Consider the following 17,013-nt stretch of genomic DNA (forward strand, 5'->3'; position numbering starts at 1 on the left):
CGGCTGTCTGACCGCGGTGCCCAGATGTAACCGGCAGCGGAACCCGGCCTGGGGAGGTTTCTGTCTTGTGAGGCCCGCCGGAGCCATTGTGGTCAACTTCGCTGTCGTCCGTGAACCTGCGGGACTGCCGGGGCAACCGTGCACTCCGGTAGCTGCATCGGTGTTGGCTTCTCCTTCCCTTGCTGGAAGGCTGTTGCTAGCTCCTGAGGCCTGGGATCATGGGTGACAGCGGTGGTCGAGATCTGTTGCTCTTCTTTGATCCTTGTCCCTTTCAGAGCTCCTCTGCACGGTGTGAGAGGCTTGGTCCAGGGCTTGTGTACAGCAGCAATGCCTTCAATGCCTGTTTGCCTTCAAAAGAAGGGAAATACAAGAATTAAGCCTATAATAAACTTATAGTAGAATAAATTAGGGAAAAAACCACTATCGAGTCTTTCTTCCCTATGGCTGATACCTAGAGATAGAAATGCGTGGATTTATGCACTGCTTATAACTCATATGCAGACTGTCCTGTAATTAGTAATGGATTTAGGCTGTTTGGGTCTGTAAGGGAAGTATATTTCAGAGTAAAGGAGCCTTGTCTAGAATGCCGCTGATAGTCCTAGTGTTCAAAATAAACTCTTACAAGCAAAAGTTCATTAGTCATAGGAATGCTGAGAAAAACATTATTATCAACTGCAGGGAGAATGCAAACTATGCTGGCTTACATCATGAACGCAGCGTAGGTCTTTTGTGTTCTGTTATTAATTTAAAAAATGGAAATCCAAACTCAAGTCAGTATGACCCTGGAAGAGCAATAGTCTTGTCTCTGAGAGCAGTATTGTTTACTTTATTTGGGTGAGGCAGTGGAACACAGAATAACCTCTGTCCTTTGTGTTTGTCTGCTTCTGTTTATGAGGAAATTGGCCAGCATTGTATAATGCTTTCCTGCTAAAAAATCAGAAGTAAATACAAACTGCAAGCACCAGGGTATTCCTGCCACAAGTTTTTGAGGCTGATGCGTAAGACAGGTGCCACTTTCTGTGTGGACTGTTGGCTTTGGGATAGTATTTAAAGCGATGTTATGCTTGTGCCTGGATTTATTCTCAGGGAAGGTTCAAAGAAGACTGAGCTGTTTATATAATTGTAGAATCACTTTTCATTCCCCTTCACGTTCCTTGCCATGTTCAGCTCACATGAGAATATAATTTAAAAGCGAGTTCAAAGATGCGAATCTATAGGACTTGAGTTCAGGTTATTAAAGTCCATGCCTGTGCAAATAGGTGCAGACAGGCCTCAGTTCCTCTGTTTGCATTTTGAGGTGGCTAACTGTGAGCCAAGCCCAGCAAGGTATATTAGCTTGAATTCAGTATCAGATTCATGTAGCCAGCCTGGGCAAAGGCCAGGGAATCTTTTTTCAGCATAGTCCGTGTACACACGCTTGAAATTGTAATGCCTGTACCATGCAGATATGTGCTAGGCCCCATACATATTTCTGGTTACAATGGGTGTCTGCAGATGTCCAGATTCTACTTTTTGCCATATTTCTAATACCACTTCTAATAATTTATCTATTGGTTCTGTCAGTCCTAAGTCATGTTGTCTTACATTATTTCATGTCACATCTCAACCACGTATTGTGCATTTGTGACTTTAAGAAGCTGTGGCCTAATGGTCAATAGGAAGATCAGATCCATCCTCTTCAGATATTTGTGACAGTCAGAAAGAGGCATTTTTGCATTTGGATGTCTGTTTTCTAGAATGTGCTTTTACCGCTGTCAAGACAGCAGGTTCTGTTCCTCACTGGGGCATTGTGGGGGGAGTGGTTTACAAAACTCTAAATACTTTATTATTCTTATAATGAACCAGGGATTCCAGGTCCTTAAATGAGTCTTTTATATTACCATCTTGGTGAACAGTTGATGTTGACAGAAGAAGTTTCTCTAGCAGGAACTATAAAACTATTATTGTGGAATTCCATGCTTCAGTCTCACCCAGGGCCAGCTGAGTAGTAAGCAAAGTACTAGTACCTTTTTTCACTGGCTACTGTATTGATACAGAATGTGGACAGTCCTGGCTTTCTGACAGTATCCTTCTTGAGTAGTTGCATCCTCTAGAACTCTTTGCAAGAGACTGAGGCCTGGCTTCTTGCCTCATGCCTTTTTGCTTCACTAACTGCTTTTCAAGCATTAAGCTCATGCCATACAGCATAAGAAACCAGGGCACGTCTCAGCAAGAAGAGGAGAAATCCACTTTTCTGAACAGAGAAGACATTTCACCTTCTACCCTTTTTGCAAATGACTGACTGTAATAATCCCAGGGTGTACTGTATAGGATGAAGAACGGGGTTATTTCTTTACTGTTGGATAAATTATTTTCCTCTTTTTTTTTTTATCTCCTTTTTTTTTCTCTCTCCATCAAGAGTCTTGGTTCATGCAACCTGTCAGTACCCAAGAGACAAAAAAAGAATGACGTGAAGGACCTGTGTGTGACTGCTCTGACGTGGAAACCTCTTTACTACTCAGTAAGCAGACCTATGAGCTCCTTGGTACATAAAAGAGGTTGGTGTTCACATGCCCTTTTCTGCTATTGATACTCTAATGTGCATTGTGACATTTTCTACTTCTGCAAAATCATGTGGTTAGAAGGTGTGACTGCTGCAGAAAAATAATGCACTACTGCACTCTCCATTGTCAATATTTCAACACTTTAAGTGGCAATCTAAGAGATTAAAAGATTCCATTTGCTGGAGATAATTACTGTAAACTTGATCATATGGATAATGTGAGTTTCCATAGTTTCAGTTTGAAGCTTTTTTTACATTTGTACAAATTATTTTGCCATTTACAAGCATGGACTTATAATTGGGACAGATCTATAGCTTTTTGGTTAAGAGATACGTCAAGTGTCACATGTGACCTTTCTTCAAAGAATATTAGAATGATTTAGGTCTTAAGGGACCTTGGGAGTTCATTTGTCAAACCCTTTGTTCTTAGCATGGCTAACTTCAAAGTTAGATCAGGTTGCTATGAGCCTATTCCAGTATTTATCTTCCCTGTGCTCTTCTTTTTTTGATCAAAATTTCTTACGCTGCAACTTGTGTCCACTGCCTCATGTTGATCTGCTGTGCATCTCATAAGAAGTGTCTGGCTCTGTCTTTAGCTACCTAATAAGCGATTATGGAGAAGGCAGCAATTACATCCCCTTCCTTACCTGCCATTCTCAAGGCTGAACAAGGCCAGCATTCTTAGCTTCTCCATATGTCTTGTAATCCAACTCCCAGTCATCCTGGGGGCTTTCTGCTGCACTTGCTTCAGTTTGTCCCTGTGATTTTTGTGTGTCAGGGAGATTGAAAGTGGACACTGTACTTCAAATGTAGTCTTAGAAGGGCTGAATAGAAAGGAATAATTGCTTCCCTCAACCTGCTGGCTGCAGTCTTACTAGTACAACTCAGTATATAGTTGACCACCTCTTCTGTGAGAGCACCCTGCTGACTCATGTTGAACTTATCCACCAGCATCCCTAGGTTGTCTTCTCCAACACAGCTTTACAGCCAGTTGGTCCCCAGCCTATACTACTGCATATGTTTGTTCCATCACAGGTGTAGGGCTCTGTATTTGCCTTTTCTGGACGTCGTGGTGTTTCTACCCGCCTGTTTCTCAAGCCTGTTGATATCCTTCTGGTGGGCAGCTCTGTACTTTGGCTTATCAACTGCTTATTAGAATTTGGTGAACTTATTGAGGTGGATTGTATCCCCTTGTCTGGGTTAATAATGGAGAACTTAATCTGCCACTCCCCAAAATGGCAAATTATGTGTTGCTGGCTGATACTGGTGCATTTTTCTGGTTCTTCATCTCCACTTGGCGGATCAGTTTGGCTCCTGAATTTCAAGGAAAGGAAAGAAGATATGCTAAGCAGCAGCATGGGAATATATGCCCTCTCCAGACTATTCCCCTGTGTCAAGGTCCTGTCCTGTCACAATATGTGACATGCAGAGGTCTCATCATCTCTCTAATGTGACATGCTTGTATCTACTTAGCAAACATCAGGGCTGGGTTCACCATTCCCACTACTTATTAACAGGAAGCTTCTTTTGTGTGTTTACAGGCCAAATATGGTGACTTCATTTAAGAATCACTTACTCTGCTTTTGAGTAAACTGAATAGATCATGGTTCTGTAATGTCATTGTTAAGAAAGGTCAAGAATGAACTATGAGTGTGACTTAAAATCCGGTATGAAACTGTATTTTTCAATCACACATGTAGAGTGGTGAAGGTATCTTCATGTGTCTTACCAGCACATCCTCTGCTTTTATGTTCACAGAATCTGTCTGCTTTTGTTAACATTATAATTTCTTTATTCCTGAGGTTTTACTTTGGCTTTTCTCTCTTGATGGAGGAGATGTATTCCCTGTAAGCCTGGTCACCTCTATAACGTCAGAGATCAGCATGAAAGGATGCTTGTTCTTCTGAGCAGTTTTGACTCTAACTGTACTCTGACTCTTTGTTTTGTTTCAGGCTGAAAATGCTGAGCCGTTTGTCAGGTTTAGCAAGTACTGTTTTACAAGAGCTGTCAGGTGATGATGGAGATGCAGTTACTGAATCCTCTATTGCTGTAAGTATAGTGTTATCTAAAGACTTTCAGATTTTATTGAGAGTTTTGGGAATGTGAATCATGTGACTGCAGTGAGAACTGTTTCCTGCTTCTTCATTGCTGAGTGCTAGACTGAGCTGTCATTCCACTCTGCTTCTCCTATATTCCCGACCTCTTAAGTCAACACCTTTGTGGGGCAGACCATAATCTCCTTAGTTTCCACATCTCAAGGTTATCCTAGAAAACAAACTTAGAACTAGGGTGAAGAAAGACTTTTAAAAGTACTAATGATTATGTGTAGCAGGAAGGGGAGCTCTGCATGATTGGGTGACAGTGGAAGGCTTATCTCTATGTTGCCCTTTGATACTTGAGACAGTGAATAGTGCGTGAGTGGTAGAGTGTCTCCAGTGCCACTCATTTCCGATTTGCTGCTGTTGTGTTCAGAAAAGGTGCTTGGTTTTGTGTGTATTGGCTCACAGGTATCCTGAGCTTCCCTCCTGGTTTCACCTAATGGTGTGTAATTCTATAGGCTACATGAAATGCTTGCAAGGAACAGAGTGCAGCATTTAGGAGTGGAGCTGAAGATACCATTTGGATGCTATGCTGCAGTCTGTTTTGACTTTTTTCCTCCAGAGCACTTCTTTCACTGTTTCAGGTACAAGCTTTAGAGCCAGAAGCACAAAGCATGGAGGAGGCACCTGAGGACCTGTTGGAGCGCCTAGCCCAAACAGAAAAACTAGTTGTTCAGCTGAAGGACTTGATCCGAGAAAAGGATGCCCTGCTCCAGCAAAAAGAAACTGTACTCAAGGTATCATTTCTTTTACCAGGGACCTGGGAGCAAGAGTAAAGTGCTACTTCAGCTTTCTGTGCAAGCCAGTCTCTGGTTTCTTTTGAACATTTGAGACCTCTGCATTACTAAATGCATCAATTCTGGACAATTGATCCTAAGAATGCATAGAATGGGCCTGTAACCCAAGAAATGTAGGATAGCTTCCGTTCATTTTGCTTAAGGGTAATTCCCTCTAGAGTAGTTAAGTTATATCCAAGTTACATAGCATATTGTCTTGGAGGTCCTTAAGACCCGTGCAGTTTCTTGGTGGCTCTAATAAATACTAATATCTTTCGTGTGAGGTTTTTCTTTCCCCACTTCAGAGTGTTTGAGTGGACTGTATTGCAGTCACCCAGCAGTCCAGTGGTTTTATGGCACATAACCAAAGATACATATTGCGTACCCTGAGGCATGACATGAGAGAAAGTCCAGTTACTTGAGATAGTGACTGCACATAGTAGAGAAAGTCAAACTGAGTTTGTACTAATGGCTAGGAAAAGTCCCTTGAGCTATCTATGACTTCAAGAGAAAGTACTAGAGCAGAAGCTAACTATTTTGCTGTATATAGTGTTTCAGAGCAAATTCATTCCCTGGATGTGTTTTAATGAGCACTGTTACTGGGGAGGCAGGTTTGGACAAAGAATGGCGGACTGACAAATTATGTAACTTTTACAACTGGTGATTTCAGGGTGGTAGCACTGGAATTTTAAGTTTGTATCCTTCTTTTCCAGGAAGAGCGAGAGGCTGCAGATGCTAAGCTGATGAAGCTTAAACTTCAGGCCAAAGCCAAGCTGACCTCTCTGAACAAACGCATTGAGGAGCTGACAGAGAAAGGATCACTGCTGCCTGCACAGACCTTATCAGAAGAGCAAGTGTATCCCAAGGTTGGGAGAACAGGGCTACTTAAGATGTTAACCTTTACTGATAATCTGGTGCCACCCTACATTTTAGGTCCCAGTGAATTAGCAGGTCCTATCTCTCTTGTTAGCAGGACATTCATAGTTCCAGCAAGGATGTCTATGCTGTAGAAAGCTGGTCTGTCCAGCTTCCTTGTACTGCAGGTGCCCTTGGAGTGCACACCTTGATATCAAGGATGTGGGCCAGTTTAACTTTGCAAACTTTGCATACCTTCAGTAATCTGTTGTAGCTAAGTTCTTTCCTGCAGAAGTCACTTGACTATCTGAGCTGTAAGTTTCAAAATGTTCTGTCATGTGAGTACAGCAAAGGAGAGGGAAGGTGGGCTGAAATAAAAGAAAAAGACGATAAGGAGGTCATTAAAATTGAAAGGCAGTAACTTAAATGTAAAAAAAACCAAACAAACAAACAAAAAAAAAAACCCCTATATATTTTCCAGCCATGTAGCTTCCTGTGCCACCACAAAGTTTTATGGTTAACAAGCCATAATTTTGTAAAGCTGGGTAAAAAATGAGAGGAAAGTGTCCTGTACCAAGATATTAGGTAAACTATTAGCTACTGGCTAGACACTCCCATTGGAGCTGGTAATTTTTGAAAATTTAAAAATTTAAACTTAAATTTGTTCTGCTGACCACATAGTTCTCTTTAAAAAGTTAGTAATATTAGGCAAGGGAAATGTGATAGAATCTGTGCAAACAGATTGCAGGATGTCAGATGATGTTCATTAAACCGGAGAAGATAAGGGTTATTTGAAATGTTGAGAAAAAAGATAAAAAGATTATAGGAAACAAATTACCTTTTGAGGAACAGTAATAAGAATAAGTAAGAAGCTACACTGACTTGTAAGTCCTTCTAAAAGTCTTCATAAATTTATCAGATTGGGTTTAAAGGACATAAAAACTCTGTAGACTCCATATGTTATCAATGATCTTTGATCCAATACCTGTAACAAGGAAAAGGAAAGAGATCCATTTTGTATATATTCAGTCAAAAATCTTCAGCACTAAGTGCTTGAAGTAGTTGGGAGTGCTGAGATGATCACAACAGAATGATGTTTTTCCTGCTTCTCGGTGCCAGTGTTGATATGCTGGAACTAATATGTGACTCTGTTAAGCAGTTGTACAGCTGTGGTGTTGGAGAGTTGCCTGCCATACACAATGGTCCTTGAGAGACAAAAGAAGAGTGCAAGTGTAGAGTGCTAGTCTGTCTGAGTAGACATAGCCTAAGCATGTTTTATGTGAAATGTTGTTTGAGTTTAAATCATGGTCATAAACAGAGGATTCTAGTGCCTCAGAGTGGAGTAGAACTGACGATTGTTTGCATGTTTCCTTTGCTTATTTCTAACAGGTTCATTGCTATAAATCCCTTTAGTCTAAAGAGATTTCCATGGGCATTTTCTGTGGTCTAGAGTGTGTAATGTCTGCTGCTTTGTCATGTGGAGAATATTCTTCTGTTGCTAATTAAAAAATCTTTCATTTCTGGTATTAGAGAAATCTGTGAAATTAAAAAGCCTCACAAATCAAGGTGGTCATATCATAGATCATGTATTATATTTTATTTAATAATATGACTTACCTTAGTTTATATGGTAAGCATGCATGGATAATTAGCCATTCCAAAGTGATTTGACACTTCCCAATTAAAGACATGTCGTGCATATCTGCACAGAAATAAGGAAAATGGTTACTTAATGTAGGACAGCTTTGTTTAAAGAAACAAAGAAAACATAAAGTTAAGAAATTAAGAAATATTGTAGGAATAAGCATCTGGTTAGGAGTCAGGAGTGCAGTAGCATTCTAATTATTTTTTTTAATTGACTAGTAATACTGATCAGTTTACCTTCTTTTATTTCTTTTCTTTCCACTTCTTTATTCTTGCAATGTCAGAATAACCAAAATACAAGTGAAGAGCATAGAGAGGAAGCTGAAGCACTAAAAGAGCAGCTCAGGGAGCGAGAGGAGACTGTTCAGGATCTGAAGGAACAGCTGGCTCTAGCCAAAGTGAATCTGAAAGATGCTGAAATCAAGTATGCAACACAGGTACAGGAAAAAAAATTCTACTATCGGTCTCTGTGTGTGTGTCTGTATTTCCCACACCATTACTTACAGTAGCATGATAGAATAGAATAGTTTAGCTAGAAGGGACCTACAATGATCATCTGGTCCAACTGCCTGACCGCGTAAGGGCTGACCATAAGTTAGAGCATGTTATTAAGGGCATTGTCCAAACTCTTCTTAAACACTGACAGGAATGGGGCATTGGCCACCTCTCTAGGAATCCTGTTCCAGTGTGTGACGACCCTCTTGGTAAAGATATGTTTCCTAATGTCAAGTGTGAACCTCCCCTGATGCAGCTTTGAACCATTCCCACGTGTTTTGTCACTGGATAATTTAAGAGAGTCAGTTGTTCCCGAAGCCCTCTGACCTGTGGTCCCACTGCAGTTGCTGGCACTTAAGTTCACTTGCTCTAATCTCTCCAGTTGCTGGCACTGTGGACACAGGCCCTTTGGCCCAGTCTGATTCCAGTTACTATCACTTAGACCCTCCCATACCCACAAATGCACACTGAATAGAGACCCTCTCCCGCAACGAAAGAAGAAAGGCGTTTAGTGAGAAGATGGGACAGACTGCTGATCAGGTGCAGGGCATGGCCAGACAAGCATATTGAGCAGCCACTGTTTACACAACTGGCCTTATAATTCCCTTACCCTCTATTTTTTCATTTTTGTTTTTCCCTAAATCACCTGGGTCCATCCATTTCCCTGCCTTTGGTTCTTCCTCTAAACATTCCGTAAGTCTTTTGCAATCCCAAAATGCTCTTCACCTGTATCCCATAACATGTCCCATACCCCTAGGCAGTAACCACCCTTAGTGCAAAAGGTGCTCCACAGTTAAGTCATCTTAATGGGTTTCACACTTGGACAGTGGGACTGATGGCTCTCTGAGGAGGGGGGGAACAGCCCCTGGAAGGGCCTGGACAGGGTGTCCCTTCTTCTGAGTTGGAATTTGGGTTCTTCCCTGCTTGCCATTGCTGTTCTGTGATGGGCTTTGGAATAGCTGGGGCAGAGTATTCTTTCAGCTCCCAGAGCTGCCATTGCCTCTCTGTGTTCTACTGCGATGTGCAGAGGGTTTTTTATCACAATTATATTGTATTTGTTTGTGGAAAGATTTTTGTTACTACTCCGAATTGCAGGTTTAGCTTTTGATCTTTGAATTGGGCTGCATCCTATACAAATAAAACCTCAGAATTCTTATGAACTTGTAATTATATAGTAAACCTATCTTTTATCATTCTGCACATTTGTAGATGAAATTCTGTGGGTTTTGCTTTCTGGGATCTGAAATATTATCAGTAAATATATAGTTACTAGTAGGATAAAGATACCATTTGACCAAGGTGACATAAAGGATTATCAAGCTGAAGACCTCATTACACACATAATACTCTATTGCATGTTGAAAGCAAGCCTGCATGTCTGTCAAGCTCATAACCTTTTTTCTTTTTTTTTCTTTTTTATTTTGTGGCTTATGTTTTCAGCTGAGCTCCCTGCAGGAAGTGATTCAGGAGAAGGAAGCTCTTCTAGAAGAGCAGGTTCACCAGCACCAAGCTGAATTGCTCAAGATAGTGGCCCAGTCAGATCTGGAAGTAGAGATGCAGCAGGTATATTTGATATAATAATCTTATTATGGGAGGGGGTGAGAAGAGATGTGATTTGATTGTTTTGCGTTTTCTGGGATGCTAGTTTGGACTTCCAGAGTCCTAGCTTCAATCTGCTGATTTGCTATCAGTTGAAAAGAATGAACAGTTAAAAAAAACCTATTAAATTATTGTACTCTGATTCCCTATTTGTGAAACAATGGTGAGCTCTTCCTACTGCACTAGGGCTCCAGAATAAGTGTCAACAAAAGTGAAGTTATTCAGGCTATTAAAGTAACTGTGTTATGAAAACTGGGTGTATGGACGAAACCAGGAAATCTAGCCTTCTTATGTTAGCCCCCCAGATACTGGTACAGCACTGTCTTTCTCACAGAACCTGCGTACACTTCAGAGAAAGCTAGAGGAGCAGGAAGCAGCTCTGCTAGGACGAACTCAGGTGGTAGAATTGCTGCAAAAGGAATTACGTACTGCTGAAGAACAAAACCAGGTATCTTTCATGCTTTGCTTATTGCCTTACTCTCGTGTATAAGTGGTGGATGGGGCCTTTGTCAGTAGCTCAGAAGTTACTAGATTAGCTTATTCCTGGCACCAGGTTTCCAGCATGAAATCAGCTGAGGGCCTTCCTCAGGTCAGGTTTTAGAGCTGCAGATCTGTATGCATAGCTTGCAGCCATCTCTAGTGACCCAGATTCTGGGCAGGTGGACAGAGACAAAATCTATCCATTCTCCATGCTGCTGACTGATACATTCAAACCTATCAAATACACAATGCTCTCCCTGAGACAGAAGTGCTGCTGTAGCTACACTGTTTCTGGACTGCAGTATCCAGGCCAGATCAGAGCACAATCTCATACTCTTTGGTATGTCTTGCTGAGAACTTCCTAATATGATGACACAGCTTCTGGAGAGGTATTGGCTCTCAGTCGTTTTGGAGATCAAGTCTGTGCATATATGACCATATGTACATGTGCCCCTTGAGACAGCATTTAGTACGTAATCACTTAAAAGACTTATTTGCAGATACAGGATGAGTGTGTTTTTAATTTTTTTCCAGTATCTGAACTTCTGAAAGTAATTCTCCATCCTTTTAGAAGGGACTTAATACTGTATCAGTCTCATATTAGTAGGCTGCACAATCTCCAGCCAACCTAGTCCTGAACCTCACTTTGATAACTTTTACACACTTATGCATCACTCTGTTTTCTTTTCCCCTGTGTCCCAGCCAGAAACAGTGGTGGTACTTCTTACCACCAAGAAGGGGTGAAGAAGTGAGTTGACATGTACTCACAACTGATTGCATTGCTTACCAGGGAGTTTCATGGAGTGGCGGCATGGATATCTTCATGGCATGGTTGTTGGGGTCCCCTGACTCTCTTCTGTGTCTTTGACTCCCCTCATGCGCATTTTATGGTCAGAGGGGGACCTTGGTACACATACAAACTTGAGGCCATGTGGCTGAAGCTTCTCTTCCTACCCATAAAGTAAAGGGTGCTTCTCATCAGCCTCCTCCTGAAACTAGCTATGCTGACTGTCCGCAGCTCCAGGGAGGAGAAAGTGTGACAAAAGGGATTCTGGCAAGTATAGGGTCTGTTTCTGTTCCTTGGTTGTCTTAAATCTCTAGTCAGTGTCAACCAGCTTTCTGGGACCTTTCTTGAAGCAGTGGGCACTGTGTGGATCACTGTTTGTAACCTCCAGTTTCCCATTTTGGCATTTTTGACCCCCTTTCACGTACACACTTTTGTTCATTTTTTTAATTATACTCTGTAATTGTTGAGTTCCCCCTCTTTTGTTGTATTCCTTCCTTCCCTTTTGGGAATCTTTCTTTCCTCTAAAAGAGAACTTGTGGGCACTGTTCTATTGTTTCTTTTCCTCTACATTACCCTGCTCTAAATTAAGACTTATCATTTCTTTACCAAAATTTAGAGTTCTTGTTTCTCCCAACATTGCTTTCTTGCAATTTTCAAATAGTAGGGCAGTTTCTTTGTAACAAATGGATGTTTCTGCCATATTTTTTTTTCCTCCTTTCTGCTACTTAGATATTTGAAAACGCTTTAATGGCAATTTTAAAATATAATTCAAGTATACTTCGCTTTGGCAATGTATTGAACTAGTTGAGAGTGAAATTAATTTCCATATTCTTTTTCAGACACTCCTAGATCAGTGCCAGAAGATGGAAGTGGATCTAAGCTCCCTGAGGGATGTGCTAGATGCAGAGAGACAAGAGTCTCGAGATCTCAGAGAGAAGATGGAGCTGGAACTAGCTGAGAGGAAGCTGTCTTCCCATCGCTTGCAGGAGGAGGTGCAGTGTCTCTTGGAACAGCTGGAAGAGGCAAGAAGAGCACAAGCTGAATTAGAGGCGAAATATAAAGACCTGGAGCAGGAACAAAGGCTGGAGGTGGAAGAGAAAAATCTGCAGATCAGTTGTCTTAAGGTGGCTGAGCAAGAGCTGCAATCTAGCCATGCTGTCCTTGTAGCTGAAAATGATCAACTGAAACAGGATGTTGACCGGCTGTTGGTGTTGTCTGCTGAAAACAGTGCTACAATACAGAAACTACAGGGTGAGCAAGAACATTCATAAGAAAGTCTTGGTATAATAATTCCTAATTGCATAGGAACGTAGGAGTGGTTGTACTGTATCAAACTAAACGTCTCTCTAGTGGGATCCCACCTTTCTGTATTTGGCTGTGACCAAATCCAGTTGCAAGAGGAGGAGTGTAAGAATAGGGCGGCATATACGGTGCTTTCCTTGTGTACTGTCCCAGCCTATAATCTTTTGAGGCTTATGGATTTCGTGAGCCAGGTGTATTTTTTAATTAATAATTTTTTCCATCAACTTATGTAAATTCTTTTTAGATGTGCCACATTCTTCAGAGTCTGAATTTCTACTGAAATAATAAGTAAAACAACCAAGGAAAGCAAACTGTACCATTTTCTCTGTAGGCTTCTATTAGAACTAATAACATTGATCTTGCCTCAAGCTATTATTTCAAATTTATTGTCTTCCAGCTCCATTACATCCCAGCGACTGAGAGATAAGGGATCACATAACTATTGTGCATATATGTAAACTAGATATATATTTCAGCAAAAAAAAGCAAGAACACACCTTAACTCCCTTTTCTCCCCTCCATTAGATGAACTTGTACAGAAATCTGAAGAATTTGTCTGTTGTCAGAATAAACTGAAATCCCAGTCAGTAGTGCAGGTCTCTGAATTGAAAAAACAGGTATGAACTTTTCATGAGTCTCCTGAAATTTTCTTATATGTTGAGGAACTGAAACAGAATTAAATGTTTGGAATTCCTTTTTTATGATTTATTGTTTTGAGAAAGGATCCTATGGGTTGTCTCAGCTGATGGGGCAGATGTGTTATGACTATGGAAGCCTGGGAAAAATAGGAGTCAATTTGAGTAACTTAAAAGTAGCCAATTGATTTGTTAAAAGTTTAATTGAAAGATCAAAGACTAATGTGTAGTATAAACTGTATTGAAATTTATCTTTCTCCCCTCTGTCCTATATTTTAAACAGGATGAAACAACTTCACAGGAAAAAATAATAGATCAGGAAGATTGGAATGGGACTTCACTCCTACCCACAGAAAACTTGGAAAGACAGAATACTGAAGGTGGTATGATTATCTTACCTATTTTAATATTCTTGAAATATTTAAGAATTATTCTTGCCTGTTTTTAGATAAGAAACATGTATATCTTTACTGGTTCATTAAGCTTTCATTGCCAAGATCTTCAAAAATGCTATATAATTATTTTCAGTGGTTAAAATAGAACTTAATTCTAAAGGGAAAAGGAACTATTTGAATCTCAGGCAGTGAACAGACTGATGGAAACAATTAAGTAAGCCATCTGGAATTATTGAAAAGACTGGGCTGTGCATCATAGGCCTGCCTGCATGGCGTTGTCTTGTGATACGAAGTGATGGTTGGTGTTTAGGCTGTGAGACAGAGTGGGTAGAATTTGTTACCTGTATGGTAACAGGTATTTGTTACCTGTATGTCCCTGGGCAGGGACATCCTTCTCTAGATCAGGTTGCTCAAAGCCCTATCCAACATGACCTTGAACATGTCCAGTGATGGAGCAACTGACAACTTCTCTGGGCAACCCAAAGAGAAGAAGCCCCTTGAAAGGCTGCAATAAGGCCTTCCTGGAGCCTTCTCTTTTCCAGGCTGAACAACCCCAACTGTCTCAGCCTTTTTTCATAGGAGAGATGTTCCAGTGCTCTGATCATTTTTGTGGCCTTCCTCTGGACTCACTCTAACAGATCCATGTCTGTCTTGTACTGGGGGACCTCAGAACGGGACACAGTACTCCGGGTGGGGTCTCGGGAGGGTAGAGTAGAGGGCAAGAATCGTCTCCCTCGACCTGCTGCCCACACTTCTTGTTATGCAGCCCGGGATATGATTGGCTTTCTGGGCTGCAAACACACATTGCCGGCTCCTGTCCAATTTTTCATTTACCGGTATCCCCAAATCCTTCTCTGCAGACCTGCTCTCTCAATCCATTCACCCTCTAGTCTGTATTGATACTGGGGATTGCTCTGGCCCAGGTGCAGGGCCTTGCACTTGGCTTGCACTTTCTGAGGGTGCACTCAATCCCACTGTCTATGTTGTGAATTAAGATAGTAAATAGTATTGGTCCCAGTACGGACCCTTGAAGAACACTCCTCATTACCAGTTTCTACTCGGACATTGACCCATTGACTAACTCTTTGCACACAGCTATCCAGCCAGTTCCTTATTCATCTAACAGTCCATCCATGAAACCTGTGCCTCTGCAGTTTAGTGGCAAAAATGTTAGGGGGACCATATCAAAGGCCTTACAGAAATCCAGCTTCTAATCTGATATCATGCCCTGATTTATGGAGTATATCCAAAATGTACCTGGAAGGCTTTCATCAGCTTTCTTAAAAAGGAGGTCCTTCCTCCTCTGAAAGGAATTCCACCTGAAAAATGCAGTGACTTTTAGAGCTTCACTGTTATGTTACTTAAAAAGTCTTGCCCAATGCAAAAGAAGCTTTTTTGTTGTAATTGTGTTTCTAGTGGATGCATTGAACTCTTGGTTACTGACATTTTTTAACATTTCAAACACTGGGAGATGTAATTTGTTAAAAACAAACAAACAAAACAAAACAACCCAAAAAAAACCAACCAAAAAAAAAAAACCAAAAGCCCACCACTGAAAGATTAAATGGAAACATGTAAAAAACTATAATCTTTCAGACTTCCTCTGTAGGTTCTAAATACTTTATTACTCCTCCTAGTCTCCTGATAACTTTCTTCTTAAAGAATTTCCCGAGTCTCTGGGTTACTCTAGGTTTGCATTTATTCACAACTCAGAGTTGGGCCATCACCTCAGTGAGTGGCAAATGAAAATCACAAGCATAATACTTTTATATCTTTCAATAATAATTGCATAGAGAGTTTCCGTGGTGTTCACAATTCCTCATTTGTCTGGCCAGCTGAAAGTCCATTGTTTCCCACAGGTTAGCATACTCGTATCGTTCTGTCTCAGTTCTGCTTCTCGAACATGAAGTCCATTGGCTCATCCATCAAAAGTCTTCTCTCGGCAGCCACCATGAATGTGAGGCAAAAAGCGTAAAAACTTGACCTCTAACCTATCCTCTATTCATCTGGGCCTACTTTAATTATCCTGCCTGCATCTTGGTTCAAGACCAATTTATCTGATTGTCTTAGTCTTACCTTCATCTATCTTTATTTACTGATTAACTTGGCTAGTGATTAGCCCAACCATGGAGGGGGGCTATTCAAGGGACATGGTGAGCAGTAGACCATGGGCTGTTGAATTTCTGCCTGCAGACCTGCATCTTGGCTGCATTCAAAAGTCAATATCTTAATACAATATCCACAAAATGATTAATGAAACATAAGCAAAAGCAAAATTAACTCCTTCCTTTATCATTTCTAATTTGTCAGTCTTATTTAAAGTATGATGCCTAAAACTGCTCACAGTACTCCAGTTCTAACTTGAGTAGAATGAAATAAGGATTTACGTTAGTTACCGTATATTTTGTAATTTCTGATGATTTTCAAGCAGATCTCAACAAATGCTTCCAAACTATTTAACTATCATTTTCTAAAATGTAAACGTATTTGAAATCTTTGTGCAGTCTTTCAATTTTCATGGGCTTAGCAATGCATTATACCAGCTGTGCTGGTTTCAGCTGGGATAGAGTTGATTTTCTTCTTTATATCTGTTGCTCTCTTTACTAGCCACATGGATTCCTTTTGTTGAAGCAGCTCTTTGAGCAATTGAATGTCTCTCCTCCTGCTACATAAACGACCATCGAGTTTACCTTTTTCTACTTTCCCCTCTACAAGAAGGGCTGGAAGGAGGATCCGGGGAACTACAGACCTGTCAGCCTAACCTCGGTACCGGGGAAGATTATGGAGTGGTTCATCTTGAGTGTGCTCACCAGGCATATGCAGGACAATCAGGAGATCAGGCCCAGCCAGCATGGGTTCATGAAACGCAGGTCCTGCCTGATCAACCTGATTTCCTTCTATGACAAGGTGACCTGCCTGGTGGATGAGGGAAAGGCTGGGGATGTTGTCTACCTGAACTTCAGCAATGCCTTTGACACTGTCTCCGGCAGCATTCTCCTAGAGAAGCTGGCAGCCCATGGCTTAGACAGGGCACTCTTCGCTGGGTAAAAAACTGGCTGGATGGCTGAGCCCAGGGAGTTGCGGTCAATGGAGTTAAATCCAGTTGGCGGCCGGGCACAAGCGGTGTTCCCCAGGGCTCAATTCTAGGGCTGGTCTTGTTTAATATTTTTATCAACTACCTGGACGAGGGGATTGAGTGTGCCCTCAGTAAGTTTGCAGATGACACCAAACTGGGTGGGAGTGTCAATCTGCTCGAGGGGAGGAGGGCTCTGCAGAGGGACCTGGACAGGCTGGATCCATGGGCCCAGGCCGATTGGGTGAGGGTCAACAAGGCCAAGTGCTGGGTCCTACACTTGGGTCACAACAACCCCACGCAGCGCTACAGGCTTGGGAAGAGTGCCTGG

General features: G+C 41.5%; 1 protein-coding gene across 1 annotated transcript in view; it reads left to right on the top strand.

The window, feature by feature from the left end:
- Nucleotides 1-2,402: 2,402 nt before the first annotated feature.
- LOC104124400 (golgin subfamily B member 1) overlaps nt 2,403-17,013 on the top strand; it is a 49,791-nt gene continuing 35,180 nt past the window's right edge. The window contains 10 exon segments of the mRNA XM_035892053.1: nt 2,403-2,537; nt 4,495-4,591; nt 5,226-5,378; nt 6,131-6,283; nt 8,201-8,353; nt 9,852-9,974; nt 10,345-10,458; nt 12,117-12,528; nt 13,105-13,196; nt 13,498-13,594. Coding sequence (XP_035747946.1) covers nt 4,502-4,591; nt 5,226-5,378; nt 6,131-6,283; nt 8,201-8,353; nt 9,852-9,974; nt 10,345-10,458; nt 12,117-12,528; nt 13,105-13,196; nt 13,498-13,594 — 1,387 coding nt within the window. The 5' untranslated portion in view covers nt 2,403-2,537; nt 4,495-4,501.

The sequence above is a fragment of the Egretta garzetta genome, unplaced genomic scaffold, assembly GCF_000687185.1.
Source record: "Egretta garzetta isolate BGI_Z169 unplaced genomic scaffold, ASM68718v1 scaffold690, whole genome shotgun sequence".
Classification (NCBI taxonomy): domain Eukaryota; kingdom Metazoa; phylum Chordata; class Aves; order Pelecaniformes; family Ardeidae; genus Egretta; species Egretta garzetta.